Source organism: Myripristis murdjan, chromosome 1 (genome assembly GCF_902150065.1).
Source record: "Myripristis murdjan chromosome 1, fMyrMur1.1, whole genome shotgun sequence".
NCBI lineage: Eukaryota > Metazoa > Chordata > Actinopteri > Holocentriformes > Holocentridae > Myripristis > Myripristis murdjan.
The window spans coordinates 26,788,933-26,812,682 of NC_043980.1; the positions used below are offsets into that span (position 1 = coordinate 26,788,933).

The 23,750-nt window shown below is 43.0% G+C and overlaps 1 protein-coding gene across 1 annotated transcript in view; it reads right to left on the reverse strand.

Moving 5' to 3' along the window:
• The window catches only part of LOC115365560 (protein sidekick-1), a 251,027-nt gene that overhangs the window by 69,695 nt on the left and 157,582 nt on the right, over positions 1 to 23,750 (reverse strand). Inside the window, exons 9-18 of the mRNA XM_030060637.1 lie at positions 22,195 to 22,278; positions 20,645 to 20,839; positions 20,057 to 20,173; positions 19,567 to 19,734; positions 17,721 to 17,823; positions 17,400 to 17,573; positions 13,826 to 13,962; positions 11,916 to 12,063; positions 2,351 to 2,491; positions 425 to 606 (exon numbers count right to left, since the gene is read on the reverse strand). Coding sequence (XP_029916497.1) covers positions 425 to 606; positions 2,351 to 2,491; positions 11,916 to 12,063; positions 13,826 to 13,962; positions 17,400 to 17,573; positions 17,721 to 17,823; positions 19,567 to 19,734; positions 20,057 to 20,173; positions 20,645 to 20,839; positions 22,195 to 22,278 — 1,449 coding nt within the window. The remainder of the gene's footprint in view (positions 1 to 424; positions 607 to 2,350; positions 2,492 to 11,915; positions 12,064 to 13,825; positions 13,963 to 17,399; positions 17,574 to 17,720; positions 17,824 to 19,566; positions 19,735 to 20,056; positions 20,174 to 20,644; positions 20,840 to 22,194; positions 22,279 to 23,750) is intronic.

Here is a 23,750-nt window from a genome sequence, read left to right on the forward strand (position 1 = left end):
TTAGATAAGATGTTAATGTTGAACCTTGGCCTTCAAATTCAAATCCAAGACTAGGTAATGAGTTTTCTGGCCTAAAATGTACAGAGGACACTTTATGATTTTTTAAGGACCTGCAGACACCCTGGGAGGAGTAATGCCTGGACACCAAGGTCCTCCTGGATCACTGGGCTCCACACCCTGTCATGAAAAGGTAGGCCAGCCACCCTGCAGAGAGGCCTCATTTTGTTCACTTTCATCTGTGACCTCATTCTTCTGGTCAACACGCAGGGCTGTGAAAATAGGTGAGGATGGTCTACCTAGTAGCTATTCCACCTTGCTGTTGTTAAAGAATAATATGTCCTTAAATATACTCGTTGGGGCTGGCAGAATGTATGTGTGCTTAGTGTTTGTGTGTCTGTGTGTGTGTGTGTGTGTGTATACCCACCTCCCTGCAGGGTGTACTCAGTGACAGGGCTGCTGTAGACGCCCAGGCCGGCTCCAGTGTAAGCAGCCACCTGGATCTGGTACTGTGTCCAGATGATCAGATCATTTAGCAGGCAGTAGTTGGTCTCCGGGCTGCTGATGTTCTTTTCTTGGTAGTCCCCTGGCAGCCCTGCCAGACGGTACCTTCACACACACACACACACACACACACACACACACACACACACACACACACACACACACACACACACACACATAGACAAACACAAAAAAGTAAAGAAAGTAAGTAAAGTGAGTAAGCATAAATCAAAATACACAAGTGCACAAATTATGATATACAAGCAAATGTAACTACTCAATTCCACTGCCGCATACACATATTCGTAATCATATATAAACATTCCAGAGGTGCAATGGATCACAAAACCTACGGTTTGGATGGTATCACACATTTGAGTGACAGATTGGTTAATTTTTTTGAATCAGTGAAAAAAAGAAAAGAAAAAGAAAGAGACAGATAGAATTTTGGTTTCTGATTTCTGACATAGGAGGCTTTTGAAGTTCTTCCCCTCTTCTGCTTGCCCTGTCTGCTTTTGCAATGCAACCAGCATGATCACATGATCGTACAATGGGTGTGCTCATTTTGCACTTGAGAGTAAAACACAGCACACATCATTTCACAGCAACTCTGCATCGAGATTAATACTTTAAAAAATGAAGATCACTTGTAAATTTTTTATTTCACAATGCCGTTTTAATTTGCACAGTAATTAGCTGATCACATGCATGCCAAACAGTGGGGTATCATCAGTACAGATCATGCATCTGCACATTAAACGTATTGTGAGACATTTTTTAACCTCTAAATTACAGAGAAAATACTTTCTGAGATGTTGGTTTAATTATGTCAGTATCCTTTGCAGGTTGATGGTTCAAGCGGTGGTAACGATCAGGTGCTGAATACCGTGCAATTCAAGGTCCTTACTCTAGGACATGTGATATACATGTCCACTTAAAAGGATATATGGCCTGACTTGACTAGGAGGTGTAATACCACTTAGGTATTGTACATATCTGATGTAGCTGAATAGAATAATAATCCACATGTCAGCATTTTAATATGGAGTCTATTCAGTTGCAGGAGCTGGGTATTCCACTGGCTTACCAGCTGAGTCAGCTCTCCCTCTCTCTCTCCCTCTCTCTGCATCTCTTTCTCCTTCTCTCTCTCTCTTTCTCTCTCCCAAACACTCACACACACACACACACACACACACACACACACACACACACACACACACACACACACACACACACACACACACACACACACACACACACACACACACACACACACAGAAAGGGTGAGCCTGAGGCTGACAGGGAATCGTAGTGCCTCTGTAGTTGAGAGGAGATAACCCTCTCTCCTCTCTCTCTACCCAGCACACTGACACTCACACCGGGGGAGAAGAGACAGGAGGAGGAGGAGGGAAGAAAAGCAGGAGAACATAGGAGAAAGACAGGGCGTATCTGCCAGCAGATACAATGGAGAGGGAGGAGAACCAAAGGAAGACAGCAGGAGAGGGGAGGAAGCTCTGTCCTGTGAAGTCAAAATGATACAGTGGAGCGAGGAGGCTGCTGCTGCTTTCAACTGACTTGAGAGGAGGAAAACGAGTTAGACAGAAGAATACGCCAAGAAAGATAACATGGATGAAGACCTTATAATTCTACTGCAACGATATGCAAATTCATAGACGGCAACTGATGACAGCTTGATTACACACATTTAATGCATCACACTTTCAGTAGACAGTGAAGGGAAGGATGGCAGACCAAGAACAAGATGAATAAAGACAGAGAGAAAGTTTTGGATAGCATAAGAGCATTTTTCTGTTTGTGTGTGTGTGTGTGTGTGTGTGTGTGTGTGTACCTGAGGACATATCCTCGAAGAACTCCATTGAGCTGGGGCTCTGGTGGAGGCTGCCACTGGACCATGATGGACTGGTTGGTCCGCCCACTGGCCACGATGTTCTTAGGGGGAGCGCTGGGTGCCTCTTCCCTCAGCATCAATCTGAGACACACAAACACACACGCACGCACACGCACACACACACACACACACACACACACACACACACACACACACACACACACACACACACACACACACACACACACACACACACACACACGCACACGCAGACTTTGATTAGTCTTTTAGTAGTCCTGCAGTGGAGATAATGGCATTTCCAGAGATGTGTGGTATGCCCCAGTGCCAGCATCCCAACTCTTGCTCTATACATCTCAGAACAAAAGGCCAAAAGGTCAAAAGGTCACAGTGTTTGACCTTTTCCCTGGTATTCTAAAGTATCACTGATAAAGATGGTTTGCAAAGGAACAGTGTAATTTGGCAAGTAGACTTCTGTGTATTCAAATTTCAAAGCCATTCCCTCTCATTGGGATCTTGAGCCTGTCTAGGATAGAAGCCAAGCTTTTTAGCAACATGTTATTGTATATTGTCACGGGGGATCCACTAGACAGCGACTCATTTTGGGTGTCAAGCCATAGATAAAGCATCACTGTTGTATTTTTATTAGATTCTCTTGGTATATTGTGCCATTTCATTTAATACATTTGTATTCATCTCTTGCTGTATATTCCACTGCTGCTGCTGCTGCTGGAAACATTAAATGCATCAATGCCAGTGAGGCTGGGAAACATCTACCTGACACCTGGTGCTCACAGCCGAAAATGTAGCAGATGTAAAAGCATTCATGAACCGCATATAGGTTGAATCATTATTGTTATATCAACTAGCAACAGAGTGCAGCAAAACACAGATATTTCTCTCTATGAAAATGTTGCAAACTATTGCTTAAATTCTGTTAAGTCAATCTTTTTTTAGCTCTCACTTTTTCCATCTCAGCTTTCCTCTCAAGTTTTCCATATGTTCCTTTTACAGTTCGGCAATCCTTTCCTGGACAGACTCCATTTCAAACCCCCGTCCTACTACAATTCCTCTCTCCTGAGTGGACCAGCTACAATGTGTGACAGCAATAGATAGTTAAATTGCTATTAGTAGAGGATGAGTGAAGTGCTCATCTTTTCACTTCCAGTGAGATATTACAATCCCTTGCTCTTTCTCTGCAGAACCTCGCCCCTTCTTTCTTTCACCACTCTGATCTTCCTCCCTTTCCCCCCTTCTCCATCTGCACTTTTTCACCTTTCTTTCATCGTGTCTTGTGGCCTCAATTTTTCATCCTTTTATCTTTTTTTCACCTCCTTGCTGCCTCTTCCTCTGTGTAACAACACACACATACCCCGCCCCACCCCACCCATGATTAAAGCTCCCAGCCTCTCATGGTTGGTAAAGCACACAGGCTGAGCTGGTCAGCCTTTGGCTTTACTGTAAGCAGCTCAGCTAACATAATCAGAGCCATATGGACGTGCACACACACGCGCGCGCGCCCGCGCGCACATACACACACACACACACACACACACACACACACACACATACATGCACACAAACAAATTTCTCTCAGCTTAAGACAGACTGCAACATCCGATAGCCTTTTTCCCCTTCATGGATTATGTTTACAGATTTATTTCACCTTCTCCCTCCATCCTTTCTCTCTCACCCATCTCTTCCTGAATTATTCTCTATAAGCTACTGAAACATTACCCATGGAGCAGCTCGGTGTATCTGTGTGTCTGTGCCTCTGTCACACTGAGTATGCGTGATTTTTTTTTTTTTTTTTCTGTTCTGCATGTGTGTGGGTGAATAAAAGTAGGTGTGTGAAAGCTGTTAGCTAAAGAGTTGTGCGGGCGGATATATGGCACAGGCCAGTGGTTTTACAGCTGTGCTTTACTTCCATTAGGTTAGGCACTGTCAGACAGCACCAGGTGCTGCAGGCATACACACACACACACACACACACTCACACATGCACACGTAGTCTAATGGGACTTGTGTGAATGAGATGGGCATTAGCATGCATTTGGAAATGGGGTGTATATACAGATTCTCAACTATGCAACTACATTTTACTGTTATTGATGATGCACGTTAACACACATACACACACACAAATACAAGCTGAAGAGAGGCAGTCATCCACATACACAAACACACACACAAAATGACACACTCACAACCAGTAGTCGAAACTCTGCTTCAATTCCCATCCAACCGTTTTACCGGTGAATTTTTAACAAAGCGGGTTCATCACTGGGGCATAAGTTCACACCGGAACTTACTTACAGGAGTGTAATAACACACCCTCGCTCTCCCACTCTGTCACATCTGCTCATACACCCACAAACATACATAGAAACGCCCATACATGCAGTGTGGCAAAGACATCACACACAGCCCATAACGGTAACATCATGCGTGACACACTTTCTCTTTCCCTGGTTATTAAGGAAAAAGAGGACAGTTTCTGCAGGAGGGGCACATGTTTGTGTGTGTGTAGGAAAGAGAGAGATAGAGCAAGAGAGAAAGAGATATGGAGCATGCATGTGGGAATTAGGAAAAGTTTCTTTCTCTGCCATTCCCCACAGTTTAAAACCCACTGGTTCTTCCCAAATCCACGTACATGCAGAGTCTTAGATTTTATGGTTATTGGGATGTTAAGCCTCCTACTATTCAAATAGGATAGTAAAATTCAGGTACAAAGGGAAAGGGAAACAGAGAGAAGTAAACAGCAGGTAGACAGAAATAAAAAAATAGAGACAGAAACTAGATTTGACATGATTGGGTAGAACTAGCTGAATAGATGAGTTTGTTTTCTTCTTGTTTTCACAATTTCAGTCTTGTCTCCTTATAGTCTTGAGCTTTTTCGCCTGAGGCTAAAAGCAGCACAACTGGAGAATGGTGACACACCAAAGAGGCTCTGTGGAGGAAACAGGGAAACCTTCTGCAAAGCCCCGCAATGAATTACAACCAGTTGAGAGTATTAAGCTATTACACAATACTACAAAGTCCGCCTTATTTCACATGCAAAAATCCAACAAGCTATTAAACATTTCCGATTACAACAAAATTTTTCTCTGTTGGTTAAAAAAAAAAAAAAAAAAATCAGTACTTTTTATTAAAATGAAACACTTAAAGTATTTTCGAAAACCAAATATCTTTTGACAGTATTGAGGGACTGTTAAATAATGGAGCACTCAAGGTTGTAAAACTGTGAATAACAGCAGAGCCGTGATAATCTACAGCGTGTGACCACATCACACTTTGCAATACTATTTCACCATATTGCACTTGCTCCCCTGGTCGAGCCGCTTTTATTGTCACACCTCTAACACAAATGAAGTGCTTCAAAACATCACTGCAAGTCATGGCTTGTTGCCTGTCCCTGTCTCTGTGTAAATGCAGATACTTGTGTATGTGTGTGTGTGTGTTACAACCTCAGATTGTTAGTGTATTGGTCTGTATGTTTTTCTAATGTGTCACCTGAATTTTTGTTCCTGTTCTATCTTAACATCTTGACATGCTTTATCCCCGTGCCAGTTGCCTCTGGAATGTAGACATCTCCATTCAAGTTTTGGTCAGCAGCAAAAAAAAAAAAAAAAACAAACCAAACCAAACCAAACAAAACAACCCTTTTGTCACCAGGCTTTAGTCTGTGTTTTGTAGGCTATTAATTGGTAAAGATTTCTGCATTAGGCTAGACTTTTGTGACTTATCTGATTGCTTTTATAGACTTTAGTGACTTTGCAGGAAGCTGTGGAAGTGCTGAGACACTTACTGTTCAATCCCATGTTTTCCTCCTGTTTGCAGTAGGTAGGAAATAAGGGGAGACTTTACTTTTTTGCGTAAGGTAGTAAGTTGATCACTTTTAGTTTGAGCTATTTTATTGGTTGAGGTTGTTGGTAAAATGCCGATAAGTCTGTGCTTCCTGGGGTTTAGATTTGAAAATGCTTCATGCTGTGTCCCTGTTCCCCTACACAGTGGGGGCATAACAGCGTACGTGTATGTGTGTGGTTTTGGGCGTGATGTGACACTCACACCCTGCTACTAAGCAAGAGGTCGACAAATTTATCGCTTTGGCAGATTAATTAGGGCTAATTAGAGCTTTCACAAACAAAAAGTAATCAATGGATGTGAGTGACAATTACAGCTGATTATGCTCTGTGGTGTTGGAAATAAATAACAGCATTCTTAATGCTGCTTGCAGAAACTGCCTCTCAATGTTTGCGTAAGCCCTGTTTGGATGGAATTAGTTTTACAAGGGGGATGTCAGGTCATTTTATGTATCACAGACATCAACAGTGATATCAGTCCTCTATAAATTGACAATTTATATATTCGCATGGGACTAGTATTACCTGGGTATGTCTTGGAATTTGTAATATATTGTGTATATGTAATATTTGCAGAGGTCACCTGTGATCTTAATCCTGTGAGAATCAGCCATGTCCGTAATTTTTAAGTAAAAAATTCAGCACAAATTATGTACCACATTTCGGTACGCAGGGGTACTATGATAATATTAGGTGCCTGTGCGAATCGGCATCTCTTTTGCCAAAAAACACCGAAGCTACCAGTTGTACTATCTGTCACTGTTATATCTGTAACACTGTGAGGAATAACAGAGATTCTGATCCCATTTGAATGGGTACAATGAAACGTCCTATGCTAGTCGTTAAAAGCGAGACACTAATCCAGTCTGAAAGGGGCTATACCGCATGTTTTTAGTGTCACCTCCACATAGACAATTAGCTAGAGGATGTCAAGCTGGCCATTTGGCAAGTAATAAATTAATTCACTGTACTTTGGGTAATTCTGTTGACCTTAAATTTTGTTGATCCATTAAGATATAAAAAATAAGGATTCTGATCAAATTAACAATTATTAGTAATAAGCAGATGTGCAGTCATAACCAGTCTTGTTTGGACATATTTCTGTCTTAAGTTAAGCCATATTCTCATCCAGTGTTCCTCCCGTCTCTGGTACTGCCATATCACAGCAACACAACTGGACTGTTCAGCAGAGAGGAAATAAAGGCTTACCTGTTATTTTATTTTGCTAATTAAAACAAACACGATGAACAGTGAGAGAACTCAAAACTCATATCATAATACTATAAAATGATGTGATTTTTTATTGAAAAGTCTATTTCATTTCTTTTGTTTGAAAAATATTAAGGCTGACAACAGTTCACAATAGAGGTGACTGTTGGTGAAGGCTGCAACGGGAGCTTTATTTCACATTTCATTTAGTGAAAGAAGCTTATAATTGCATTCATCAGATTTGAGAACTGTGCTTGAATCTGGTCCTGAACTGTCCTGATGTCTTACACACTGTCTTACACTTTCAGTCTTGTGTCTATTTACACACTTTCAGCCACCACAGGATGTTACCTCGACCTTTCCAGCCTGTTAAAAAAAATTATTTACTGTGGTTATTTTCTCTACCAGATCTACATTAACTTTATTTTTCCCAGTATTACAAACAATTTAAGTGATTACGGGCCCTATCTTGTGCCACCCGCTATCCGCTGCCACGACCCGCTACCCGCAAATTGCGGATTTAGGAACTTCCGCTATCCCTAAACGGTATCTTGCGCCACCCGCTACCCGCTATCCGTTATGCCGACTGCATCATTTGCGCCTGGAGGTGCGTCGTGGGCATGTTTCATGCGCTATCCCTAAAGTTGCTATCCCTAAAGAGCGGATAGCGGGTGGTCCTGACCACCCGCTAAAGTTTGGGCTGTTAGGAGAGCGCGCCCAGGCGGCTTCAATGCGCACCCCGACGGAGCCTCGCCACACACACGGTCGGACTGATACCGGGACGCCGTCGGAATGGACTGAGTATATTACTCATACAGACTGTTTAGAGGAAAGACTGTTTTAATTGGACACTTACGCCAGCATGTTTTATTGTTTTATCATAAGCCAGCAGCTGTGCTATATTTTTATTTTTAATATTTTATTTGCCCAATCTACCTTGTCAATAAATTAGTTTACACATAGTTCCACCTCTGCCTCTTGTGTGTGTGTGGTGTGACCCGGGGATTTTACTCAATCAGTACAACCTTGTGACACGTCCACTTGGACACATGTGGCTCCACCTCCCGAATTAACTCGCCTATAATATAATATATAATATGTATATAAAGCCAACTTGCTTTAGCCTCAGTAGAAGCCCTGAGAAAATCTACCTCCCTCTCTTCATCGCGGGTTTAGGATTTAGGATTTAGGATAGCGCATCCTGCCCTTAAAGGCAATGGCACCTGGCACACTGATTGGTTTAACTGGCGTAACGCCCAAAACACACCTATGCATAATATAGCGGGTGGCGGAGGTGTTTTGCGGATAGCGGGAGGTGCACAAGATAGCAACTTTTACGGGGGAACGCCTCTTCCTAAATCCTAAATCCGCAAATAGCGGGTTTAGGGAGTCTGGCGCAAGATAGGGCCCTACATCTTTGTATGTTATGTAATGATTCTCACGATTCTATGCAGTGATTAATCAAGCTCCCATACATTAATGACGTGGATGTTTCAGGGTATAGCAGAGCTCCTGCAGTAGATTATGCACTCCTTAGGCACTATTTTTTTGTTGTTACTGTTTTTTTTTAAATTAGTCAAATCAGATTATGCCACCTTAATATGGAGGCAAGCATAATTAAAAGTGCCGTCAGTGCAGGTCATGTAATCTGTCACACAGAACCTGTCGGTGAACATGAAAATGACCTTCATCCTTTTCAAAAAGCTCACTGATAAAATGAAGTTGGTCTGGCATTATACAGTTTCATTATACAATTTCAAGGGCTTGTATAATATTTTATTATACATAGGTTTATGTTTTGACTATTTTTTGTGGTGCAACACAGTGATATTGAGTTGAGTGTAAACTGACATAGTAGTCTTTTTCGTTACAAATAAGTTGAGTTCTAACTTGTGCGCAGCTGGTCTTGGAATTGACTTGGACTTTGATTTGCTTTCACAACACCCCTGTTAGGTGTGTGCATGCGTGTAAGAGAGGGAGAGAGACCCAAACAGTGTGTGCACAAATGATGAAGTCTTCAGGTTCGAAGAGAGCCGTCAGAGTGGAAGTAAGACTAAAGGCAGAGAGAGAATAAATACAGATGCTTTAAAGCTGTGACAATAGCCAGAGTTCAAGGCATTTATGCAGATTTTGTCTTTCCTCTGTTAATGCTGCCTCTTTAAAGATGGTAATGGTGTGAGTGCAGGTCATGCATGAATAAGAGTGTGTGGGTGAGTCTCCGGATGGCATAATTGACCACTTCAAGGGAGTATCTGTGTTCAGAGGTAATGTTTTTCAGCTTTGATCACATGCGTTCATGCTCTCTTAGCGGATGCCCCACTCTCATGATATCTGATCCCCATTGCGAAGCTTGCCCCCCACCCGACCCCAACACTAATACACTCTCTTGGGTGGGTGAAAATTAAAAAGAGAATTGGCGGAGGGGGGGCAGCAAAATCAAAACTGTGTGAATTAATGTTGTGATAGAGCTCCTAATCAGGGAAAGAGCAAAAAGAGGGAGAGTGCAGAAGCAGCTGGAAGTTCAAACTTTAATAGGGGTTTTTCATCATCAATATTACAAGCCTCTCTTTCTCTCCTCATGCCGTTCTCCTGCTCGGTCCATGTTACTGGGTTTTGTCATCCTGTTCGCTCGGTGCTCTGAGGTTTTGCAGGACTGTTTCCTCTGACAGATTCTCACTCCCTGTGTCAAGTGTAGCACGTGCCTGTGCATCTGTGACGGTGTCTTATCTAGGCAGTCATCCAGTTGATAAAACCAATGTGTCTGTGTGTGTGTTTGTGAATGAGGCACAAGTGGAAGAAGAGACATACATACATCTGTTCTGATAGACTGACCAGTGATTCCCTGCCAATCTGTCAGTCTCTCGGCTTGGGAGGATCAATCTTTTTCTGTTGTCTGCTGTATCTAACTACCTAGTTTGAACTGGAGTGTGTGGAGAAGCAGAGCAGCGGGATGCTTGCTGAGTAAAAACACAGAAGGATGTAGAGGAAAGGAAGGGGAGACGAGAGACGCGGCAAGGAAAGAACCACGCTATAAAAGATGTGGACAACAAAGAAGAGGAGAAGAAAGGAGAACAGAGCGGAATAAAAGGAGAACAGGGGAGGGTGAGGTTGAGTGTAGAGAGGAAAGGAGTGGAGAAAATAAAGGAGTTGTAAAGAGAGGCGACCACAACAAAAGAGAGCTGAAGAGAAGGAAGCTGAAAGGAAACTGTAATCTGAGGTGTGTGAATATGTGATGGCAGTGTTCACAGCTTCTGTTGTTGCTGAGTCTATTTGGCAGGACTACAACTGGCATCTGTGTATGGCAAGCCTCTTCGTCCAGAGAAAGGCACAAGAGTCTGCTTTACTGCATGTCTGTGTTTGTATGTGGGTGTGAGTGTGTGTGTGTGTGTGAGGGTGTACTTCAGAATGCTTTGCCACATCTGCTGTATTGTGTGTGAGTGTCGGGGACAGGCTATGCAGTGTGTGTATGTGTGTGTGTGTGTGTGTGTGTGTGTGTGTGTGTGTGTGTGTGTGTATCCAGGGGCATCATTGTTAAGAGGCCTGCCACACCTCCCCCAACCCTCCCTCACTCTATCCAGCTCCATCAATACGACGGCATCATAATTACCCCCATTAGTGTTTTCTCTTGGGATAAACATGCATACACACATGCCACACACACACACACACACACACACACACACACACACACACACACACACACACACACACACACACACACACACACAAACATCTGCACAGCAACCTATTTACTTTGCTGGCAAAAATCCCTGACTTACACACCCATACAGACATGCACAACAGTTAATTTCATCATTTTTTGCTGTTTAGTTGACTAAGTGCATGATGAAAGAGGAGGCCGGCAGGAAAATGCACGCACACACATACACACACACACACAAACACACACACACACACATTCACATATTACAGTATGGTCATGATGAATATAAATTGCTCATTTCAAAGGGAATGGATTCTAAACAAAAGAGCTCCTCCCTCCATCCTCGCCTCTCCTTGTTAGGATCCATCCCTTTTTCATCCCCACTCTGAATTAGAGCCCAGTGTCCCTTTCCATGATTTTGAACACACATGCACAGGAAAACACACACACACATACACACTGAGACACACTAATTAGAGTGTGTGGGTGCATACACTATTCCTTTTGACTGTAGAAAGGTTAGAATTCATTCATGCCCAGTTTTTGCAAGACAGTGTGACAAAGTCTATTACACAAAGATGAAGAAGTAGTAGAAAACTCCATTTCACACAAATCACAGAATGTTCTACTGCAGCTACCGCCTGTAATCCTTCTACATAACATTTGGTGATCCAGGCTTTTTGAAATGCAACACAGTGAGACATTAGCATGGTTTCACGAGAAACATGGTGAAGTGTGTGTTTAATGAAGCTCGTAGTGTGGATGTGTGGTGAGAAAATGAAATGCATCTGCTGTATGGTCCTGTTCTTACCTTTGTGTCTCAGCGCTGTACTGGCCCCTGCCCACTTGATTGACAGCGCAGAGACGGAACTGATAGGTCCTGGCTGGAGTGAGCCCGCCCACTGACACCTCAGTCACAGCAGGGTCCACCTCTGATAGGTAGACCTTCCACGGTGAGTCTAGACACAAGAGACACAGCTTAAATCCTGAAAACATCTGGTGGGGGCAGGACAGAGACACAGTGACACATAGCTCAGTATTGAGGAGGGAAGGAGAGAAAGAAAGAAAGAAAGAAAGAAAGAAAGAAGGGGGGAGGAGGAAAGAAGGAAACATTCTGCTATATATTGCTGCCAGCTTGCATTAGGTTTCACTCTTTCTCTTGAAGTTACCACAGACAGCTGCAGTATTATCATCTCAGCATGCACATGGGTATCCGTATGTGTGTGTGTCTGTGTCTGAGAGGGATTGTGTGCTGTGGTGTGTGTGTGTGTGTCATTCTAAGCCAGCCCAGCAAGTGTAACAAAGGCACTGTCAGACATGATAACACACTGCATTTGTAGAAGCCCATTCTGTCTATAACATACTCCAAAACATCTACTCTATCACATACACACATTTGTGCACATGAGTACACGCACGCACACACACACACACACACACACACACACACATGCACACAAGGAGAGAGAGAGATGGAGGCAGAGAGAGAGAGTGTGTGTGAGAGAGAGAGAGAGAGCACACGTAATCAGTGTGTGAGGTGCTCCAGTCCATTCCTCACTGTCGGGATTCAGTCTTCTCTGAAATCAATCAGACATTTAGGCACTCTGTTTTTTTTCCTCTCTGTTCTCTCTTTTTACTCTCTTGCTTTTCTGCTCCCTCATTTCTCTCTCTCGTGCTCTCTCTCTCTTGCTGCCTCAGTTCTATTCACTGAAGCTTTATTGGCATGACCATATACAAATACTCTCTCTCTTTCTCTCTCTCTGTCTCAGTTCTATTCACTGAGGCTTTATTGGCATGTCCATATACAAATACTCTCTCTCTCTCTCCCTCTCCACCACTCTCTCTCCCTCTCTCTCTCTTTGTCCTCCATCATGCTTTCCCTCTTCCCTTGCACTGTGTATATGATAATGCATTCTTTTCTTCCTATCTCTGTCACGGTGCATTTTTGCAAATAATAGGGAATCGCTGTTGAAATAAAGGAACTGAAGGATCAGTTACTTGAAGACAAATTCAACATATTTTAGATTTCTCCCGCAAACTTCCTGTGAGATGATTATTTAAAAATGGGAAACAACATTCAACAATTGTACATCAGTCCCACTCCCATGCCAATTTGTGCCGAATACTTGTGTTTACATGCAATGCTCACCCCCGACCACCCCCCCACACTTTGTTCCTTTGCTTACAACAGCAGTAAGAGTGACTATCCAATCTCCCTGCAGTCTGTTTCTCCTGTCATTTTATTCTTCATTCCCTCACTTCCCTCTCTCGCTCTCTCTCCCTCTATTTCTCATCTGACGAAGAGCCGGCCTGCTGTTACAACATCTGTGGTGTTGAGAGAAGGAGAGAGAGAGAGAGAGAGAGAGAGGAGAGGGAGAGACTAGAGAAGGAAGAATGGGGAAAGAGACAGAAAGAAAGTGTGATATACTTGGAAAGGGAGAGAGAGAGAGAGAGAGAGAGAGAGAGAGAGAGAGAGAGAGAGAGAGAGAGAGAGAGAGAGAGAGAGAGAGAGAGAGCAGTGTTGGGGAACCAGGATGTACATTTACTCAGCGACACCATTCTCCATATGTCTCCCTCATGTAAATGAGTGTGTGTCAGTGGCTGGTAGACAGTGAGGGAACAGCTGTTTTCTGCTCAGGGACTATAAAGTATGCCCAACCAAAGAGCTCTTACACACACACACACACACACACACACACACACACACACACACACACGTACTGTTCTCGGAGAGCTCCAGCAGGTAGTGCAGGAGGGGGGAGTTCCCGTCGAAGGGGCGCAGCCAGGACAGCAGGACGGAGCGGGAGTCGGAGTCATTGAGACGGGCCGTCAGGGAGCGAGGGGAGTGGGGCAGCTCACTGAATCCAACACAGACAAAACATTACATCTGATGGAGTTTGAATGATATTCATTGGGTCATCAATTTGGTTCCTGGGTTCAGTCCAGGATCAGTACATATCGGTGGCATTATAGCTCGTACTTGGATGATATAGTGTGCTGAAATGCTTTTAAATTTACATTGCATTTATATTATTTTTTTAGCTACCTTTAGCGTCCTTCTTTCATTGCTTTTTTCATTTTTTGCTTTTATACTTCAGTGCATCTTCACAGTAAAATGATTGTAAAAGAAACACTGTGATAAATATTTCTCTCTCATGCTCACATCTACAACAAAGGAATTCTCCAGTCATTTGACCGTCCTCCTCGGATATGTGCACAGTATATCAACCATATTAATAACAAAGAAAGTAATACAGACATTTGACTGTGTGAATATGTGCTTGTCATATTCATGAATGTATTAAAGAAAGTGTCCAGACATTTGATTATACAGATATTAGCTTATCGTTCTGTAACAATACAGCTGGGGTGAAGGTGGGGTGGGGAGAGGGGAGCAGATATCAATGCATATCTATGTTACGGCTTGTATATGAACAGAGGAGAGGAGAGAACAAAGTGAACATATTTACACCAAAAAATATGATAGTCCCACGTGTGGAAACCAGCTGCATTCTTTATTCATCTGCTCATCAATTATTTCTAAATAAGCATGCATCAGTGAGAGTATCCACCCCAAGAAGTCTCCTCTGACTGACTGCAGGCGCTTATTTATTTCATCAGATGATGGAGGGATCTAAAACGTGTTTGTGTGTGTTTTTGTGTTTGAGGAAGAGGTAGAGGTTAGTGGAGGCTGAGAGGTAAAGTTCAGGAGGGAGGGGGAATGAGAGGACGCTACATAAGGAAGAAAGAAGGATGGGACAGAGTGGGGTGGGGTGGGGGGGCGTGGGGAATGGGACTGATGTTTTCTTTTCTGACTTGACATGATCGCATTAATTAATGGATGAGCTTATCCAATGTTGGAACACCTACTTTAACACAGCTCTCTCACACGCACACACACATACCCACATGCACTCACTAGCACATAGATGGGTCTTGCGGGAGCTGAACCAATAACCTGCCGGTAATTAGTCTGTCTCCTCAGCCGCCAGCGTCTGTTAGCCTCTATGACCCATCAATACTGAGCTAACGAGGATGTCTGTCACATAAGCGTGCACACACACACATTCGCACACAAATCAATCATACGTACCCCCTATATTCCTTATGCTTTTGCACAGCCACAAACAGAAATTCCCTCTCTCCCTCGCTGTGAATTTGACATGTGTAACCTCTCATTACTCTATAATTTAGAAGGATGTGGAATCATGTTCTATCTCTCTCCTACGCAGCAAATGTATTAATATATCATAAGCGCCTTTTATAAATATATTATACCAGCGTCTATTAATATATAATGGCCACTACCTGATAGGATTCCCTCATTATAGCTTTCATGAAGCTCTGTGTGAGAGGATGTGTGTCTACACATCCGCTTTAAATGTGTGGTGTGTGGTATACTTTAATGGTTTAATATATGTGTATTTCGTATGCTTGCTCACATGCTTGGTAGGGCTGCAAGATATATCATTTCAGCATCAACACTGCGGTGTGCACATGTGCAACTGTAACACTGCAGGACGTGTGATGTAAAGTACGGCAAATTAACTGAAACATGTCATGCTACAACTTTTTTGCTGTTTGATACAAAAGAAAAAATTCTCAATTTAGATTTGTCATTTTCCATGACAAATCTACAAGGAAAGTCTGTCTGAGAACAGAAATTAGTTTAATTTGAGGAAACCTGGATACATGGAGTTTGTTAGTAGTGACAACAGGCTCTACATGTACAGCAGTAAGTTTGCTACATGCTCTGGTGAAGGGATGCACAAACCACCAAAACAGATTGCACTAGTCACCGTCCACAACCTGAAAATGATGAATTAAAAATAATTTGGTTGTTTGATAAACTGATCAGGTTCCGCCCTTCACCACATAGCAAACTGATCACCGTGCATGCAGAGTCTGCATGTCACCTGCCTGTAAACTACTGTCACAGATAATCTGTGACAGTAGCCACATCTCGTTCATGTTTTCATCTCCTGGATGTGAGGTGGCTTTTGAGTGTGATTATTCTCGTTATCAGCAACATTCATCCCAGTGCTGGTTAAAAATTAAAAAGTTACAGGTCATGTCACAGGGCTGGTCCATGCCCTGATGTAAGAAACACTAAACACACAAACAACACTTGCAGTATCCAGATCTATCTGTAAAGATAAATAAGATGAATCTGTTTGTTCTTTGACTTTGACATTTTTATCATCCTCAGCCACGCCAGGGGGCCTGTTTATCTTCCACCACGCAGATTAAGCATACATTTGAACATTGTTAGAAATGCTAGCTTACATGTAAATAATACAAATGCGGCACATAACTCCATTTGTACAGTTTATCCAGAAACAAGTTGTTTTTTCCCAAATACCTCTCTACACCTCTTGTTCTCTCTTTACTTGTACAAGAAACCTCAAGTGGACAAAGCCAACCTGATTTGTGGAGGGGTGGCAGTGGACTGGACCAAGTGTGGTAGAAGTAGGAGGAGGTTTTGGTTTTGTTAGAAGAGGACAGCCTTTTAAAGTACCTAAACGGTGAAAATTATGATTGTTATTTGTATATCTGTACGTGACTAATATATTGCATGTATCTACTGAAATTTCCATTATTATTTCATATCACAATATCACAGTATTGCAGTAGTGAATGTGCACATGCTACTACTGAAGTTTCAATGAGTAGAGGAAATATTACACTGAAAATGGTTTTGGTCACTGTGAGGTTTTCTCCAGCCTCCATCTGATATGATCTAGCGCTTCCATCTAATCAAACCTAACACTAACTAGCCACTTTCACACTCACCTTACAACTGTTAATGGCATAGACATTTATTTATTTTAGAGAATGCCTGACCCTTAATGGAACATGGCTATTATTGGAAACAAGCAATTATTTCATTAGGCAGCTGATGAAATAAGCTGATGCTGTTGCTCCCAATTTGGCTCAGTGCCAAATTACCTTTCTGCTGCCTCTCCTGAATTATGTTCTGCATATTTGATCTTTTTTTTCTCTGATGCTTGAGCCTGAGGCATTGTCCCTGTCAATCACATTGGCAACTTGAACCAGACAGACTGCTGGCTACTGATAGATCATTTCAATTCTTGCTCGTTGGCACAATGCCAAGTCACATTTGCTGTCTTGACAAATGACGAATAAGAAAACATTTTTTTGCTCAAAGTTCAAATGGCATTTACTTAATCGTTTAAATTCCATGACATATCCCATGATGCTCTTTTAAGACAATAATTCAATAGTTGCACATGCAATCTGTAATTAGGTGACATGGACAATTTTGGGCACTCACATGACTTCGAGGCGTGCAGAACGGGAATCATTGCCAGCCTGAGATGTCACAGTACATGTGTAATCTCCAATGTCACCTGACCATGTCTGGCCAATAGTGAGGGAGCCGTGGCGCATGGAGACACGCCCCCCGCTGGACGGAAGAACCTGCACACCGCCGCGATCCCACTGGAAGCTGCACAGGAGGGGTGGCATACACAAGTTACTGTAAATGGTCACACTTCTTTGAAACACACAATCCCTGGAAAACTGAGGGTGTGCTGCACACTAAATGGTACATATGCACAAACATACGTTAACACATGCACAGGCCAACAGGTACCTGACATTGACTCTGTGGTCGTGTGTAGCATTACAATCCAGCGTGGCGGTGGTTCCTTTGATAACACGCTGGTCTGACGGAGGCACAGAGATGGCCGTGCGACCTGCACAACAACGGTGAGAGAGAGAGAGGAGAAGAAAGAAAGAGCGGGACAGAGTGAAATAATTTGTGAAAAGTACTGCTCCATGAAGGAAAAAAAAACAATCAAGGCTCAAATTATGAAAACAGTGCTCAACAGTTTTTGGGGCAATTTTCTACGATGAACTATTGTCTAAAAAACACAACTGTGATATTTTAATGAAAAGAAATTCAGAGAAATATTTTAGGTAAGTAACGTTCCAGGATTATCTTGTACCTGGAATCTAACAAGCCATTCTGGGTCAGTGAGAGGTACTGGCATGTGATTGGCTGGTAGTGTTGGTGGTCCCACCTTCCTCCCTGGTATTAGCAATAGCCCCACAGGCCTGTTAAAGCCTGAGCAGGCTGATTAAAATTTAAGATTCTAAATGACTGGGTGATTTTTGATGAGGCCCAGCTGTGACAAAACAACTGGGGCCAATTTCAATCCACTTGTTTCTCTGTTTGCATTATTTCCCATGGTAAACGTTGCTGAACAGCACCACCGTCTTTTAATGTCACTGACATGTCATACCCTGTGACAAAACTGTCAGAATCTAAGCTGTCTACCTATAGTCTACATATTTTCCACTGCTAATGTTAGTCTTTACTACTTATTTGATTGTGTTTTTAAGCAGCCTCTGTATTTTCATTGCAATTTTATTTTACTTTTCCATACAAACACTAATTCAGAGCATATGGGAATACTGATACTCAGGAGGAGACTCTATATGGTTGTATGCAGAAACCCTCAACTAATAATCTCTCTCTCTCTCCCTCTCTCTCTCACTCACTCACACACACACACACACACACACACACACACACACACATATGCACACTAGATTTAGGATTTAATTGAGCATCTGTTTAACTGCTGATTAACTTACCACTTTGATTTACATTGATTGTTTCATATACTTCATTGCTTTGGCAATAGTGTTTTCGACATTCATGCCAATAAAACACGTCGAATTGAAAACCAAACTGAATTTAACTAAAACTTGAGAGAAAAGGGGCAGGTAGGAGGGCAATGTAAATTTTTAGGCTGCCAAGAAATGTTCAGCGTTCTCCTCTCATTTGGCCCCGCAATGCACGGTATTATTAAAATGCGTATATGTGTGAGCTGCTCCAGAATAATGAGAAATTAATTACTCTATAATTTAGCCTTGCAGCACTCATCTTAAACAGCACATAGGCGTGCACTTTCTCTTTCTCTAATACACACACGTCCATATTTATTGAAAATTGCTTAGTCTATCACATTAAGGCTGCTTTGTGCTGCCAGTTCTTTCATACAATTTAAAACCCAGAGAAAAAGTGCAACGGTTAAGCAATAATTTTGGCCAGTCCCACCTCAGCCATGGAATTAGTGGGATGTGACCAGGCTGATCAGAACAAATATATCAATAGAGGAGAAGTTTAAGCCACATTGCTCAAAAGAGGGCAAGGACCTGCCAGGACACACAAAATCAGCCAATCAATAACCTTACGAGCTAATAAATCACCTCACCTGGCCAATCAGATGACTGGCCAAGTGAGGGGACTTCACTATTGAACCAGACCGATGCCTCAATAACCAATCATGCTGCTGCTGACCACAGCTGCTTTAATTTGATTCGACAGTTAAGGCTAAATTAGTGTACTGTGTCTGTCTGATTGGTCTGTTTAACACGGTGGATATTGAATAACTATTTGTTTATTTGTGTGAGTGTGTGTGTCTTATTACTCCAGACGGTGAGTGTGGCAGTTGCATTGATGGTTCCCTCCGAGTTGGAAACGATGCAGGTGTATTCTCCCGCATCCTGGAAGGTGACGGGCTGAACCTGCAGGCCGCCCGACTGCAACAGCGTGAACCTGGAAGTCTGTACCGAGCCGCTAGCTAAGACCTGAGAACCTGCAGAAAGGAAGAGAGAGAGAGAGAGAGCAAGAGAGAGAGAGAGGGAGGAAGGGAGGGAGAGGGAGTCAAGTTAATGAATCACTCCCTCTGTTAAAGTGCTCTTTGACAAATGAAAATGAATTAATATCTGGAAACCCACATGCACGCAGATACTCATGAGGATCACAAAAACGATTTTTAGACCTTTCAATAATAAAATAGCCCAGAGGCAAATTAAAGTAGTTGAGCACATTCCCTTGACTGTGTGTGTGTGTGTGTACGTGTATGTGTCAAAGTTTGTGTGCGTACTCATTAAAGTGTGTGCGTTTGTGTGTGTTACCTTTCCTCCAGGTGATGGCAGGTTTTGGAGCTCCAGTAGTTTGGCAGGTAAAGAAGGCCGTGTTCCCATCAGTTACTGTTTGGTCGGAGGGGGGCGATGTAAATATGGGGGCCACACCTCCAAGACAGACAACGAGAAGATAAAAGAGAAGAACAGAGAGAGTGAGCGCTCTGTAGTGTGGTGGAAGAGAGAGGCTTTACTGGAGAGAAGAGAGAGACGAATGAAAATAGAAAGTGCGACAGCGTTGATCCAAACAGACAGAAACATCCTCTCTAATCAATGTATGCTTTATTCATTACCCAGTGGTACATGTCTGTGTATGTATATGGAGGTTAGTGGTATGTGGAGGGTCCTTGGGGAATGTGGACGCTTAATTATGATCACACGCTTGCAAAACCAGCCTTAAATCTATAGAGACGAACGGAGGGCCAACAGACAGAGAAAGGTAGTAAAGTGGGAGTTTTATTCAAGACCAAGGAGAAAAGAATATTGAAGCAACAGAAAATGGTACTAATGTGTTTGTGTGTGTGAGAGGGAGAGAGAGAGAGAGAGAGAGAGAGAGAGAGAGAGAGAGAGAGAGAGACTCACTGGAGACGAGGAGTTGCGTGTGTGTTTGCGTCTCTCCAGCAGCATTGCGAGCAAAACACTGGAATATTCCTCCGTCTCCCGGCTGCACCCTGCGCACCGTAAGCCCCGTTGCCGTAGTGACCTTGTAGCGAGGGTTGGCCAGCCTGGAGAGAGGCACTGCGTCTTTGTACCACTCTATCCTGGGCTGGGGCACACCTTCACACACACACACACACACACACACACACACACACACACACACACACACACACACACACAAACACAAACACAGGAAAAAAACTTCCTTAATAACACACTGAAGCACTCAAATACCTTTTTTTCTACAGTTCTCTTTTCTTTGTTGCCAACTCCCCTCTCCCACTATAAATATGCATGTCGGCATAATGACTGCTAATAATATATTGATTGGAGGGTGTGGGTGGTAAGGTAAGGGTGACGGCAAGGGGCAAAAAACATGCTGAATAAAAGATGTGGGCAAGAGGAGCACAGTGGATATCTATCAACCTCCACCTGTCTGATGGACATGCCGAATATGACAGGCAGAAACGACTCATGCAATTACTCTGTCTCAACCCTCCACACCAGTGTGTGTGTGTGTGTGTGTGTGTGTGTGTGTGTGTGTTAGAGACAGAGGGAGAGGGAGAGATGAATCCCACACTTTGCCGCGATCTGTTGGTGTCATACTTTCACAGACGTTCATGGGGTGTGTTTCACCCCCTCTGTGTCTCTCTCACTCTTTCACTCTGTCCTCTATCTGTCTTTCCTGCCTCCCTCTTTCCTCCTGCCTGCCTCTCTCCCTCTCTCCATACCCCCAGGCCTCGACTATTTAATTACACTGCCACTGTATCAGATTACTGAGGAGGAACATAAACTCACCCAGTGTGTGTGTGTGTGAGAGAGAGAGAGAGAGAGAGAGAGAGAGAGAGAGAGAGAGAGAGAGAGAGAGAGAGAGAGAGAGGGAGACAGAGAGAGGGAGACAGAGAGAGAGGTAGAGAAGGGGGAGGGTCTCAATTGCAGTTTTATAGCTGTGTCCACCCCTGCTCATATGCGTTTGAGTGTTTTCATGTAATCCAGTTAAACAGAGGCACCAGGAACAAGTGCAATTTTCAGGCTTGGTCTCAGGATGTTAATCTGCTCATGCTGCCAAAAGTACACTGCAAGTGTCCAAAAAAGCTTCGCCCACAGCATAGAACCTGAATGGCACCAAACCTCAGCATAATGCGGGGCGGATAGAGTCACCTTCAAAGACTCTGAACAGGAGACAACTCACATTAGAATCTAATGATCAGACGCACCCTCAGAGACGAAACTACATGGAGTGGGACCCAAACCTAGCACACGAACCTGAGATCAAGGTCAATTAAAACATATCAGTGCTTACTGGTCTGTACACGCATGCACATTCACATGCAAACAGATGCAAAGCCGCATACACAGAAAATGGTGGGAACGTGACTGAGGCACTAAGAGTGTGAGGAGCTACAAATACACATGCACACCTGTGTCCACATATGCATGCACACACATATACACAGACACACACAGCATACCTGTAGCCACACAAGGGATGTCTATATTCCTGTCCAGCTCAGCAGTTGTCTTCCTCTTGGGCTGGGAGGAGAGGGACGGCGGCTCTGAAGAAACAAAAGCCATGTTAGGACACATTCTCTATGAATAGAAGAACGTCTCAGATGGATTAGTGAGTATACCCACTGCTGCGTGCACAAGAGTTTTAACTAGTAGTACTAAGCAGTCATATAGAGGCAAAAAGAAACATTTGCTCATTAAAAGGCAGAAATAAATCTTTAAAGACGAATGCGGAGTTAGCCCCCTCCGAGTGTTTATTCTTTATGAGGGGAGAGAGTTGAGAAGTAGGCACTGTGGAATAGAAATGGATTCTCCTCTTGGCCCTGTAAAGTAGCCTATCTTGAGTGTCATAACAAGGCAGGATTTCAGTGCACTGAATATGCCCTCTTAAATGACTCCCACAGAAGAACAACCTCTGACATTCCCAAAGGAAACCAATGACTTAAAAAAAGAAAAAGAAAAGAAAAATACAAAATTTGTCTGCCGATAGCTCTTTTACCATTTACCATATTGTTGGTCTAAATGCTGACAGCAGCTTCCTCCTATTTGCATCTGAATATGCTTTTTGGTACATTACTGCAAAGCAACAAGTTCTAAACAACTTCCCGTTGCATTTGCTGATTTCCTCTCAGAAACATTTAGAATATTTAGCAAGAGATATTGACACAGCAACCCAGAGAGAGGGTGAGGGAGACAGAATGGCTAATTAATTTTCAGTCAGGTATCTCCGGAAAAGTGGTTACATAGCGGCACCTGCTCACTGAAAAAAATATAAAGTGCCTTTGAGGAAAATGAAATGTCAACCGTACGCACTAAAAAAAATTTTGTTTATTAGCCATCGCATACTGTAGATAACACTCTATTAAAAAGAGAAGAGGCATTTTTTAATAAAAAAAAAAATCCACTTGCGACTATTTTTCTTTCCACGGCTCCATACCTGTGTAATAATAATATGCAGCCATAAGATTTTCTGACACCTCACTGTCAGTTTAATGCCGCAGCACTTGAAAGAAGAAAACCAGCGAGTAAAATCTCTTTCCCTCTCCTTGAGCGTCCTTACTTCTCTCTTCTCCTTTGTAACTACACATAGTGGGAGAGCAAACTGGAGAGGCAATGAACGAAAAAAGACATAATGTAAGTTTGATCATCCTGAGTGTGTGTGAGACACAGAGAGAGAGAGAGAGAGAGAGAGTGTGTGTGTGTGTGTGTGTGTGTGCGTGTGTGTGTGTGACCGCTACAGGACACGCAGCCACACAAACCTCCCCTGTTGCTGCTACATTTATTCTACTTGACTACGGTGACTTTTGGCTTTTCTACTTGGTAACTTTTATACACACAAATGCACACACAGTATGTGCACAAACACACACGCACCTCCAACCGTTAACGTGCACGGTGGATCTCTGCACTTTTTTTTCGACAAGAGAGGTAAGTGCTTAGTGAAGGGAGAATAAGAAAACGAGAGGCGATGAACAGCCGTATAGCGTGACTCCAATAACGCTGATGCATTAATCTCCCT